Raw genomic sequence first — 13,510 nt, 5'->3', positions numbered from 1 at the left:
CTGATTTGTGTCATGTACCATAATATTCTCTAGATTTATCCATCTTATCACAAATAGCAGATTTTCCTTCTTCTTAAAACCAGTATTCCATTGTATATATGTGAGATTTAAAACAGAAGTGGGGCACGGTAGTGCATGCTGTAATCCCAGCACTTTTGGAGGCAGAGGTAGAGGATGACAAGTTGAATCCCAGCCTAGGCAATTTAGGAACTTAGCAAGATCCCTTCTCAACATAAAAAAAATTTACAAAAACAAACACTGAGTGAGCCCAGTGCAAAGGCGCTGGGCTTCAATCCCCAGAACTACAAAAGAAAAAGAAAACATCAGCTTTGGACTGGGGATTTAGCTCAGTGGTTTCGCTGCCTGCTGCACAAGTGCAAGGACCCAAGTTCAATCCCCAGTACCAAAAAAAAAAAAAAAATCAGCTCTATTGAGGTATAATTCACATGCCATAAAATTTGCCCCTTTAAGCATATAATTCAGGGTTTTTTGTATTTTTCTAGAATTATGCAAATTACTATTTGTCCCCCCCAATAAAAACACTACCCTTGGGCTGGAGATTTAGCTCAGTGATGCCACTGCCTGCCTCACAAGTGGAAGGTCCCAAGTTCGATCCCTGGTACAAAAAACCCCCAAAACTACCCTTTCAGCTGTCACACCACATTTCTCCCTATCCCTGGCAACCATTAATTCACTTTATGTCCACAGATTTGCTAATTCTGAACACTTGATATATAAACAGAATCATATAATATGTTCTGGGGCCGGCTTCTTTTACATATTATTTTCAAGATTCATGCTATAGCATGTATCGATGCTTTTCTATGATACCACATTTTGTTTATTCATTCATCAGTGTATGAACATTTGAGTTATTTCCCCTTCTTGGCTATTATGAATAGTGCTGCTACTGAATGTTTAGGTACAAGTTTTTATGTGCACATGTTTTTAGTTCCCTTAGGAATATGTCTTAAGAGTGGGCTTGCTGGGTCATATGGTAATTTGTTTCCTGATTTTTCTTTTTGCCCTGCTGGGGATTGAAACTGGAACTTTGTGTTTAACTTTACGAGGTTCTGCCAAACTGTTTTTCAAAGTGTGTCCCTATTTTACATTCATACAACCAATGTTTGAGGATTTTAGTTTCTACACATTATTTCCAACATTTATCCTTTTAATCATAGCCATCCTAGTGAGAGTGAAACAGTAGCTCATTGTGTTTTTGATTTGCATTTCCCAGACTGCTAATGATTTTACCTTGGTGTGCTCGTGCTGCTGTAACAGAGTGCCATAAACAGAGTGGCTTAACTAGCAGAAATTTATTGTCTGTCAATTGTAGAAGCTAGAAGTCTGAGGTCAAGGGCTTAGCAGAGTTGTTTCCTGCTGAGGGCTGTGAGGCAGATCTGTTCCTCTTGACCAGTTTCTGATGGTTTTCTGGCTACATTTGGCACTCGTTGCTTATAGAACCATCACTCTGATAACCTGAGTTTACTTTCACATGGTATTTTACCTATGTGCATGTCTGTTTCCAGATTTTCCCATTTTCCCATTTTCACTTTTTACCATTCATTTGTTTGCATGAGTGTGTGTGTGTGTGTGTGTGAGGATTGAATCCAGGGAATGCTGAGTTTACCCTGCCTCCTGCCCTTGGCAGTACTAGGAATTGAGGCCAGGGCTTTGGGCATGCTAGGCAAGTAGGCAAGTACTTTAAAACTGACTGTGTCCTCAGCCTCACCCTCCAGTTTACCTCCTTTTTTCTTTTCCTTTTTTTTAGTCAGGGTCTCTCTGAATTGCCCAGGCTGGTCTGGAACATGCAGTATCTTGCCTTATCCTCCAAAGTAGCTGGGATTAGGTCAGCCTGGGCTACATAATGAGTTCAAGGCCAGTCTGAACTACATAGTGAGACCCGTCTCAAAAAAAACCTGAAACAGAGTACATGGGATTATAAGTGTGGGCCACCACACATGGCTCCTTTATGCATTTTAAAATTGGATTATTTGCATTGTGTGTGTCTACTCACATGCACACTGCATTGAGGATCAAACCCAGGGCCTTGTGCATGCTTGCAAGTGCTTACCATTGAGCTATACCTCCAGCCCAGCTTGTCATTTTACTGTTGAATAGTGAGAGCTTTTGAGAGTTTGCATTTGAGAATACCAGTGCCCAGTCAGACCTAGGCCTAGATTGTAAAAGCTCTGGGTGAGAAGTGGTATGTGGCTGCAAGTCCTGGACCAGTAGGACAATTTTTAATAGTTTCTAGATTTCTTTGTGGTTCAGTGTTTTCATCTTAAATCTGTAGCTCTGGTGGCAATGGAGGTGCATTGTAGTTCCCCAGGAAAGATGCCTGTCCTTTACTCATTGGTATAATTTGGAAGGCGGCTCAGTTACCTTTACTGAGGACTTCCTAGATGCATTGACTTTTCCTGGCCCTCCTGTGAGTCTTGCGATTGCAAGATTCTTCCCTCTTCCTGTCTCCCAGGTTCAAAATTTTCTTGTTTTTTGTTACAGATGCCAGAAAAATTCATACTGCCCCTGCCCGAACCTTGTTCCTGCTGCGCCCCCTGCCCATTCTGTTGGCAACAGGAGGAGGGTATGCAGGATACCGGCAGTATGAGAAATACAGAGAGCGAGAGCTGGAGAAACTGGGATTGGAGATTCCACCCAAACTCGCTGGTCACTGGGAGGTAGGAATAAGGTGGAACCATCTTAGGGTTTCATCCAGCACAACTGATGTTGTTTTCTAAATTGGCCTAAAGTTAAATATTTGAACAGAGCAAATTTGCTCTTTGAGAGTTCATGTCTCCAGTGGGTTTTGGTCAGACGCAGGAAGCATACCTTTGACATTGTGACTAGCTTTTCTGCTTCACACCTACTCCTGGTTTCTCTGAGGACCCTGAGTAGAAATTTCTTGCTGTGAATCCTCAGAGCTCATCCCTTGCATTGGTGTCAACATCCTGGGTGTTCTGCTGTTCTTGCCCTTCTTCTAAAAAGGGTTAAACTGTTAGCATTTTGTGATGTGGATTAGTTCTCATCAGGAATAAGATGGAAATAATCAAATTTCTTTATTATTATTGCTCAAAATGCCCTCTCAGTCAAACTCACACAATAGGGGCAGCCTGCACTATTGTCAAACCATGAATTTTATTTAGTGAACTCTTACCATCTGTCCTTCGTGTGGCTGAAGACAATCCCTGACTTAGAGTAGACATTCAGTAAATATTGAAATTTAACATAAAGGTGTAGGTTTAAAAATTGCTTTCTCTTCATCCATAATTTAAGAACAATAACAAAAAATCTGAAATATCAAAGGACCAGTAATAAGTCTCAATAGCTTGAGCAAAAGAGGGGGTAAATTGAGGTATTTGGAATAGAATAGTGTATTTTCTCATGACCTGTTGCATACTGTTGATCCAGCTCAGCTGAATTCAGTGACATGGTGTCAGAATGTTGATGGTGAGTCCCAGTAAGGTTTCTTGGTTTATTTTTTTGGTTTTTTTTTTTTTGGTACCGGGGATCAAACTCAGGACCTTGTGCTTGCTAGACAGGCGGCAGCACCACTGAGCTAAATCCCTGGCCCTCAGTCAGGTTTCTTAGTAGCCAAGTGAACTTGGATATATCCCTTTCTGTTTAGTCTTCTGCATTGTCAACTATAAAACAGGTTGGTTTGGAACATGACTGAGATTCTTTCAGCTGCAACACAGTTCATCCAAAAGTCTTTGTTGCCATTGGGATTATATGCTATATGACAGGCTTCCCACCAAAATCTTTTTTCAAATATTTATTTTGACTGTTTTCCTCCAATAGAATCCAATATACATTTGGATTTTAAGGATTTTATTTTATTTCTTACATCTTGTGAAACTGACTTAATTGGCCGTACAGATTTGGATATGACAGTTACCCTAACATACTTGTCTGCCCCCACCCCCTATTCCTATGTGTCTGTCCCATGGCCATGTTCATATAACCTTGGACTTTATAGTAATACCTAAGACTAAAACACAAAACAAAGTTTTCTATTCATATATCCCAAAATGCTTCTCAATGAAGAGCATTTGTGTGGTATGAGAGTCACATTTTGAAGTGTGCTGCCCTGTCTCCAATGTCCTTGGTGGTTTGCTCTGTGATCATACTGTTTTACATTAATACTAGTAAAGTACTTGTAAATGTGAGTAGCACGGGACTATGATTGTCAGACGCTACTCAGATGCAAGCTAATGTCGCTCTGATCCAAGGCATTTATCAGTCTGACTCACACTGTGACAAACTTGCATGCTTTCAGGAATTCTCCATTCATTTCACAGGTATCCCAAGAAAATCTAAATTTAGAAATCTGCTACTTCCACAGTCATGAGCGACCAATGCCAATAGTTTTTATAGCATCTACCATTTGTTAATTGGAATTACTGCCTAAATTAATATCTGAAAAGTAATTATTTGTAAATATGTTGGAATTGATTAGGAATTGATTATCTCTCAAGGTCTGGGGCCTGGACAGTGACAAGACCCTGGAATAGAGTGGCCTCATGCAGTGTGAGGTCTGGAAGCACCTTTTATTGTCCTGTTGCGAGCTGGGGAGAGAAAAGCATATAGGTTTATTTTTGGTTCATCTTTCTTTATTTTTATTGTTTTTGGTACCTGGGATGGTACTTGGGTCCTTGTGCTTGCAAAGCAGGCACCGGAACCACTGAATTAAATCCCCAGCCCAGTAGGTCTTTTTAAAAAAAAACCAAAAATCGGGCAGGGGATTTAGCTCAGTGGTTTTGCCACCTGCTGTGCAGGTGCAAGGATCCGAGTTCGATCCCTGGTACCAAAAAAAAGAAAAGAAAACCAAAACTTTATGTGAACTTATTTTGTGCTGAATTAATTCTCATGACATGATTTTTGTTTCTCTGGGATATCTTTTTTTCTGTGCGATCTCCTCTTCTCGTTTAGGAACAGTTTGTTCCTTTTCACTTAAGAGTCATCTCAGTGTGCCAGGGAGAGCTCATGTGTGGGTTAATTCAACCAGGAGCTCTGTGAGTACGGCAGTGCATCTTGAGTGTTTTGTCCACCTGGTTCGAACACCAGAGAATCTACATCTAAGTTCAGTGTGACTTTGCATGTGCAGCAGAAATTCAGCACTCTTTGGGCCCCTTTGTTTAACCCCACTATGTGTTTTCTTTTTTTTTTTTTTTTTTTTTGCTACCGGGGATCGAACTTGGGTCCTTGACCTTGCAAGGCAGGCGGCAGAAACACTGAGCTAAATCCCCAGCCCCATAGCCCCACTATGTGGCCTGGGCACACCTACCAACTCACCATTGTAATGCACACATTCCTTTTGTTTATTTTCTTGAGACAGGGCCTCTATGTTGCCCAGACTGGCCGTGTACTCTTGGGCTCAGGTGATCCACCTGAGCCTCCCAAGTAGCTGGGACTGCAGCCAGGTGCCAGCACTTGGCACACACATTCTTTTCCCCCTTTCTACCTTTCTCCCTTTCTACCTTTCTCCCATTCTTTCTTCCTTCCTTCCTTTCTTCCTTCCTTCCTTTCTTCCTTCCTTTCTTTCTCCCTTCCTTTCTTTCTCCCTTTCTTTCTTTCTCCCTTTCTCCCTTTCTCCCTTTCTCCCTTTCTCCCTTTCTCCCTTTCTCCCTTTCTCCCTTTCTCCCTTTCTCCCTTTCTCCTTTTCTCCCTTTCTCCCTTTCTTTCTTCTTTCAACAGGGTCTCACAGTGTAGTTCGGGCTGGCCTTGAATTCCCTGTGTGTAGCCCCAACTCACCTTGAACCCACAGTGATCCTCCTGCCTCAGTCCCCTGAGTGCTGGGATTATAGGTGTGTGCCACCATACAGCTTTAGAAATTTGTTTATATTTCTGTTGTGTTACCTAAAAGTAAAATTACTTGGTCGTGTGGTAAGTATATATTTAACTTTATAGGAAATTGCCAGACTTTTGAAAGTTGTACCTTTTTTTTTTTTTTTTTTTTTTGAGACAGGGTATCGCTATGTAGTTCAGGATAGTTAAGTTTTTTTTTTTTGTTTTTTTTTTGGTACCAGGCATCAAACTCTGGTCCTTGCGCTTGCGCAGCAGGCAGCAAAACCGCTGAGCTAAATCCCCAGCCCATTCAGGCTGTTCCTGAACAGAGTTTTTTTGTTTTTTGTTTTTTTTGTGTGCCAGGAATCAAACTCAGGACCATGCTCTTGGGAGGCCGGCAGCAGAACCACTGGGCTAAATCCCTAGCCCTGTTCTTGAACTCACTATGTATCTGAGGCTGGCCACGAACTTGCGGCAATCCTCCTGTCTCAGCCTCCTGAGTTCTGGGATTACAGGCGTGCACCACCACGTCTAGCCCAAGTTGTACCATTTTGCATTGCCATTAGCAGTATATTGATATTTTTGTGATCTTACTAGTCTGGTTCACTTACTAGTTTTAGTAGCATTTTTTGTAGAAATTTTCATTATAGATATTCTATTTTTCATTAGAACTTTTTTGGTTTTGTTTTTTTGTGGTACTAGAGCTTGAATCTAGGGTGTCACACATGCTACGCAAGCATTCTACCACTGAGCTACAACTTCAGCCCGCACCTGCCACGCAAGTGGAAGGTTCCAAGTTCGATCCCCAGTACCAAAAAACAAAACAAAACAAAACAAAAGAAGTTTTAAGTGGTTCTTTTTATGACTTCCATTTCTCTCATTATGCTCATATTTTCTTTTTATCCTTGAGCTTATCATCCTTCTTATATAGCTGTCTGAAAACATTCTTTTCTCTTGATGTCACTATCTTCTGGCATTCTGGGTCTATTTCTGTCGATCCAAATCAGTCATATTTTTTTCCTTTAATGTGTCGTAATTTTGATTATATGCAGTAAATTGTTTTATATTTGAGTGTTGGGCTTTGTTTCCTTCAGAGACTGTTGGACTTTGTTCTGGCAAGCAGTTAATTTGTGTATCACTTTGATCCTTTCAGTCTTGTTTTAAAGCTTTTTGTTGGGATGAATTTAGAGTATCCTTTACTTTGGACTGGTTTAGCTCTACTGTGAAGGTGTTACCTTCTGGATTCTACTGCATGAGTATTCAATAATGGGTGAGACAGATAAGACCTGTCAAGTGGTCAAAATCCCTTGAGGGAAACTAAACATGGAAAGAGCACATGTACCTCAGGCTGGGGCGAAGCTGTTTTATTGAAGCAGTGTTTTACCGAAGCAATCAGAGGAGGAAGGCCTTGTTCAGTGCCACAGGAGCGGGGACTGCAGGAGCGGAGAGGGTGTCTGGGAACGTGTGTAGAATGTTCTGAGCCAAGGCTTGAGATGGACAGGGCATACCTGTCACTATTGAAGAAGACCAAAGAACTTGGGTGGCTGGATGCACCAAAGGCAGAAGGGCTAGAGTTGTTAATCTTGCTGGGTCTTTCCTGGAGTGAGGGCTAAGTGATCTAAGGCAGCCAGCATGGAGGTGGAGGCAGGAGCTCTGATGGTATCCCTGCCAGAGATGACAGCGGCTTGGGTCAGGATGGGAACCATGGAGATAGGGCAACGGGATGTGATTCTTGGATATGATTCTTGGTATGTTTTGAAGGGAGAGCCAGCAGGTTGCACTGATGGATTGATGAGGGAGAGGAAGAGAAATTCAAAGTGAGTCATGCTTTGTGACTTGAGTAGTTGGAGGGGCAGAGTAGTTGAACTGTGGAAGAGATAAGGAACGTTGTGACTTTGGTGCCTTGATACAATTTTTTAGGTACCGGGGATCAAACTCAGGACCTTGAGCTTGTGAGACAGGCTTGGTGTCACTGAGCTAAATCCCTGGGCCCTTGATACAATTTTTTTTTTTGGTACCCGGGATTGAGCTCAGGACCTTTAGCTTGCCTGGCAGGTGCTGTGCCGATGAGCTACATCCCCAGCCCCCCTTGATACAATTTTTATTTTGCTTTTCTTTACATATGATTCCACTTAAACATTTTTCACATGTCATATGAAATGTCAATTGTGGATTTTTTTTTTTTTTGGTACTGAGGATCAAACTCAGGACCTTGCCACTTGCAAGGCAGGCGCAGTGCCACTGAGCTAAATCGCTAACCCCATTTGTGGATTTTTCATTTATCTATGGTATATTTTAGTCTTTTTTGAATACTATAGTCATTTTGAGCTTTGTTTTAACAGCTTAGATCCATAATTTTTAGCTTTTGGATTTTTGTTTTTGTTTTTGATTTTCAAGACAGGGTCCTGCTATGTAGTTCAGGTTGGCCTCGAACTCATTGTGTAGCCCAGGCTGGCCTAGAACTTTAGGTGATCCTCCTGTTTCAGCCTCCCACGTGCTGGGATCACAAGTGTGTACCACCATGCCCAGCCAGCTTTTGGAATCTTAAGGACAAAAGTCTTTTGGACAAAAACTGTGGCTCTCTTCTTCCAAAAAAAAAAAAAAAGGAAAAGCAAATTTTGGCTTATAATTTTAGAAGATTCAGATCTTTCAAGCCTATGTATGGATCCTAGGTTTAGAATTGGTGGTTTAGAAGATGCTTAAACTGAATATTTTTCATGTCAAGTTTTTGTTTCACAGAATCCTGTGGCTAGAAAGGATAACTTGACACCATGCTGTCTTAGAAGTTGCTCCCTGAGTCTCTTGATTGTTAGCCTCCTGTCACCATGACAAATACCTGGAATAATCAGTTTATTAAAAATTTATTTCATTTTTAAAAATGAAAAACTCCAATTTTTTTAATATGACCTGCTCAGCTTCCTGGCTCCAGCTGTCACTGCCCACCTGTATCCCACCGAGGCCCTGAAGAGCCGTTGGGGGGGGGTGGTCCATTGTGCGGTCCTTGCGGCTGTGTTTGCCCTCCCTCCCAGCTGTCAACATGCTGGTGCTCATCTCCCTGCTGGACTGGTTCCATTAGCTCTTCTGGAAGGAGGAGATGGAGCTGATGCTAGTGGGGTTGCAGTACTCAGGCAGGACCACCTTTGTCAATGTCATCATGTGAGATCAATTCAGTGAAGATATGATTCCCACAGTAGCCTTCAACATGAGGAAAGAAATTAAAGGTAATGTCACAATAAAGATCTGGGACATAGGAGGACAGCCCCGATTCCAGGACCTGTGAAAAGGGCATTGCAAGAGGAGTCAGTTCTATTGTTTACATGATAGATGCCGCAAATCATGAAAGATAGAATCCTTTGGAAATGACCTACATAATCTTCTAGATAAACCATAGTTACAAGGAATTCCAGTACTACTACTTGGAAACGAGGGATCTTCCAAATGCCTTAGAGGAGAAACAGCTAATTTAAAAAATGAATGTCTTTTCTCTTCAGGATAGAGGAATTTGCTGCTATTCAATTTCTTGTAAAGAAAAGGATAATAGGGCTGGGGATTTAGCTCAGTGGCACCGCACCTGCCTTGCAAGAGCAAGGTCCTGAGTTCAATCTCCGGTACCACAAAAAAAAAAAAAGAAAAGGCTAATATGTTAGTTAGTTTTTGTTTTGTTTTGTTTTGTGGTACCAGATATCGAACTCAGGACCTTACACTTACAAGGCAGGTGCGGTGCGACTGAGCTAAATCACCAGCCCAAGAAAAGGATAATATAGATATCACACTGGAGTGGCTTATTCTAGAAAAAGCTGAAACGTCTGAAGTCTCCCAGTCCTTGGGTATAATCCGAGAATTATTGTCCATTCCTCTGAAATACTTCCCAGAATACAGTCCTTCCTAAACTCAAGAAATTGTCCTTTTCAGAGTTTTTCTCACGTGTACTCCTGAAGATGTGTAACCTTGTTCCTCCATAAAGAATCAATTAGCATTGTCATGATAAAGTCAGAACATGCAAAAAGGCTTCTCACACACACTTCTGTTAAACAGCATGTAGTTTTTTAAAAAAAGAATGCATTGGGCTGGGGATTTAGCTCAGTGGTTCCGCCGCCTGCCTCACAAGCGCAAGGACCCGAGTTCAATCCCTGGTACCAAAAAATTAAAATAAATAAATAAAAAAGAATGAATACATTTTAATACCTTGAATCCAGAAAGTTGTATATTTTCATTCTGATCTTTCTGGACAAGAGTTTTTATATTGATTTTTAGTAAATATCTATAATATTTCATTTAGAGTCCTATAGCTTAATACTGATAGTGATTTGATACAGTGTGAAATATCTAGTGCCACACACAGTATTTAGAAAATCTTAGGCCTGGTAGTGCACGCCTGTAAATCTCAGAACTCAGAAGGCTGAGGCAGGAGGATTGCTACAAGTTTGTGACCAACCTGGGCTACTTAGTGAGTTTGAGTCCAGCCTGAACTGCTACAAAGCAAGACTTTGTCTCAAAAATAGAAAATCTTTTTAAGCCTGATTCATGTGGGATTTAAACATAATGTTTATTTTATCTCATAAATGCATGCAAAATACATAATTATACCTTAAAAATTAAAAAATGCTCTGCAAACAGTGAGCAGAGGTGCCAGATCCATGTTGCTGGTTTTTTACACTGGGGAGATCCTATCTGATCAATTTTTAAAATATTCTGCTTTCTGGGAATCCTATATCACAGCAGTTGGGTGTGCAGAAGGAGTTAATGCATGCTGTTTTGTATCTGTCCAGATCATTAGTTTTTTTTCTCTTTCAGTATGGTTTTTTAGAGGGTTAGGAATTAAAGATTTTCTCAAAAGCTTTTATGAATTTAGAGTATTTCAGCCAAAAAAAAAAAAAAAACTGTTAAGAATGTTAGACTTAGGGCTGGGGATTTAGCTTGGTGCTGCCGCCTGCCTTGTAAGCACAAGGTCCTGAGTTCGATCCCTGGTACCAAAAAAAAAAAAAGAATGTCAGACTTTGTTCAAATAGCTGTTTGTTTTTTCTGTCTCCAGTCATTAGTGCTGCTGCATGACACTGTAACCCTTGACTTATGTCTAGTCATAAAGTTGATTTTCACCCAAAAGACACTTATAAACAAATGAAAATTCTTATTTTTCTCTTATGTAAGATTTGGATTCTTTTGTCTGGTGCCACTAGACATCTTGATTATTGTGACAACTCTAGACCTGCTTGCTTTGTCTAACATAATCATGCACATGGTCTACAGGTTGGTTAATAATCACACAGAGAACTGAGGAACCGATGCTGTTTATTATTTGCTTCTATGATGCAAAAATGTATAAAAATTTAAAATGAACATATTATGTGGGTTAGTGATCTCCATATACATAAAGGGACATCTTACTACTGGTTCACTTGTAAATGTATTCATATAGACTGCTGTTGTAGATACAACTCTGGTACACTTTCTTATATGTTGCCTCACACTGTATGATTTTGTTTCTTTTGTTAAACGGAACTTTTGTAGATGGTGCATTTTCAAATATGTTGAGCATTCAGAGTGTAGTCACCAGTAATTTTTTATTAATGAATGCCAGTTTTAATTTATAGACTGCCATGGCCTTAAAATATTCTATACAAAATAATGCACTGTGTTGCACAGTCACTACTTGTTTTTCTCAATTCACATTTTTGTTGAGAATCTGGGCTTTTAAGGTTTTCTTCTTCTTTGAGACATGCTGCACACTTCTCAGATAGGATAGGTGGTTCTATAAATGAAGGGATATTTAAACTTGCTACCATGGTTCAACATCATTAATGGTCACTGGGAACCATTAAAAACAGTAGCAATTTAGGGCCGGGGATTTAGCTTAGTGGTTTCATCGCCTGTTTCGCAAGCGCAAGGACCTGAGTTCAATCCCTGGTATCAAAACAAAAACAAAAAAACAGTAGCAATTTACCCTAAAAGGAGGAATTGGACCTAGAATGTGTGACTATGTGGGGACTCCTAGGCTGTTAACTGACCTGCAGCTAACCCATAGTATGTTTATTCATCTGTTCATTTCTTGCATTACTTCAAGAAATCTAAATGCTAATACCAACATTTTCTTTGCATAACCTTTGTATGTGAAAACTTAATTGTTACTGAATTTTGTGAATAAGCAAAGTTTTTATTTAGGTGCATTTATTTTTCGTCTGTTTACTGCTCTTCTCAGCTTTATTCAATGAATTTGTATTTTGAGGGTTTTATTGGCAGTTTAAAAATATACATCATGATGCAAGGTACAGATCTTTTTGGAAGAGGGCAGAAAGAAAATTACCATGAGGAGGGTCCATAGACCCTGTTCTAGAAAGAATTCAAATCAGCCCTCAAAGAGTTGGGTCTGTGGGCTAGTTAAAATAGAAATAAACTTTTAAAATATCCAGGAAAAAAAAAGAGAAAAGGTTTATTTTGGCTCACAGCTGTAGAAGTTCCATTCCATGATCAGGTGGACCTATTGGTTTTAAGCCTCTGGTAGGGGTTTCAGATGAGAATGGCCTGCTCCCATTGACCTAAAGACCTTTTAAAGATTTCACCGTGTTCCTGTAGTGCCTTATTAGAGACTAAGTCTTTACCATATGGACCATCAGGGGACACTTAAGATCCAAACTGTAACAGTTGGATGTTTCTTGTAGTTTCTTTAGTTTTAGTCTGTGGCGTGGATCATGTACAGTTTGAGTAGTGCTTTTCGTCTTCAGAGTCTTTCCTGTTGAGGTCTTGATTCAGCCTGGTGGCATCCATTAGTGAGCATAATCGATTTCCCAAAGGGCACAGAGGGAACTCAACTAATGAGTAGTATGGTGTTTGTTTGTTTGTTTGTTTGTTAGCAGGAATTCATGATGTTCTGGAATTACCCTGGGTTCACAGCCAAAGTGGCTGGTTCTCAGCGCCACGCAGTTCTGCCTTTTGGCCTTTGGTCTAAGGGTGGAGGGTTGTTGGCACATTAGGCTTTGTTGTAAGCAGCACAGACAGAGGATAGGAGGTAGCCAAGTATAGCCTGCAGCAGCCTGTGTTTTGCATTTGCATGGCTGTTGTGATTTCAGATATGCTGTCCCTTTGTTCCCACAAGTCAGAAAAATATTCAGCACTTATGGCATATTTCTCATTGCCTCTTTTCCTCTGATTGATATATATATATATATACTATATATATATACTATATATATATAGTATATATAGTATATATATATTTATATATATAAATATATATATATTTTTAGATCATGTCCCCAGCTTTTGGTTACAAACAGTCTAACTGAAAATGTACATCTTCCAGCTTACCTCTGGGTTTGGGTCTTGCTTTCTTTTGGTAGTTGGTACCCAAACTGATTTTTCTCATGGAGGCTGAGGAAAGGTAGGACAGATTTCTGACAGAGAGGGAGGGAGCCTATAAGTATCTCCCAGTACCTCTTTGCATCTCTCCGGGCAGCTTTGCCCTTTTCCATTCATAGTCCTTGTGGTAGATTGATTAATGGTCAACTTGGAATGCCCAGCTGAACTGAGTCAGCGTGGTTCTGGATGTGGAAGACCCACCTGAGGATTGTTGCGAACATCATAAAAAGAGAACTGGAGGGGAAGATCGTATGCGGTTGATTTTCCTGGGGAGGCTTGCCACGGCTGGTTTTTTTTATAGGAATTTGGCTGTTCTCATCTGAGGAGGAGCTTGGGTCCTCTTGTCATTGGGAATGACTGCTGTTCTTGT

The 13,510-nt window shown here is 40.5% G+C and overlaps 1 protein-coding gene and 1 pseudogene across 4 annotated transcripts in view; both read left to right on the top strand.

Moving 5' to 3' along the window:
- Pisd (phosphatidylserine decarboxylase) overlaps positions 1 to 13,510 on the top strand; it is a 38,131-nt gene that overhangs the window by 6,803 nt on the left and 17,818 nt on the right. For 2 of the 3 annotated variants that reach the window (XM_004843501.4, XM_087198289.1), the window contains exon 3: positions 2,506 to 2,681. The exons of the other annotated variant lie outside the window; for it this stretch is intronic. In XM_004843501.4, the coding sequence (XP_004843558.1) occupies positions 2,506 to 2,681 (176 nt within the window). The remainder of the gene's footprint in view (positions 1 to 2,505; positions 2,682 to 13,510) is intronic. 3 annotated transcript variants of the gene reach the window in all.
- On the top strand, positions 2,688 to 9,420 carry LOC147821965 (ADP-ribosylation factor-like protein 8B pseudogene; annotated as a pseudogene). The gene has a single exon (XR_015446272.1). The product of XR_015446272.1 is annotated as an ADP-ribosylation factor-like protein 8B pseudogene (transcript).

Source organism: Heterocephalus glaber, unplaced genomic scaffold (genome assembly GCF_053883595.1).
Source record: "Heterocephalus glaber isolate CG9 unplaced genomic scaffold, H.glaber_assembly_v1.0 deba00001687, whole genome shotgun sequence".
Classification (NCBI taxonomy): Eukaryota; Metazoa; Chordata; class Mammalia; order Rodentia; family Bathyergidae; genus Heterocephalus; species Heterocephalus glaber.
The sequence above is the reverse complement of the archived record's forward strand: the minus strand, read 5'-3'. Positions and strand labels throughout refer to the sequence as shown.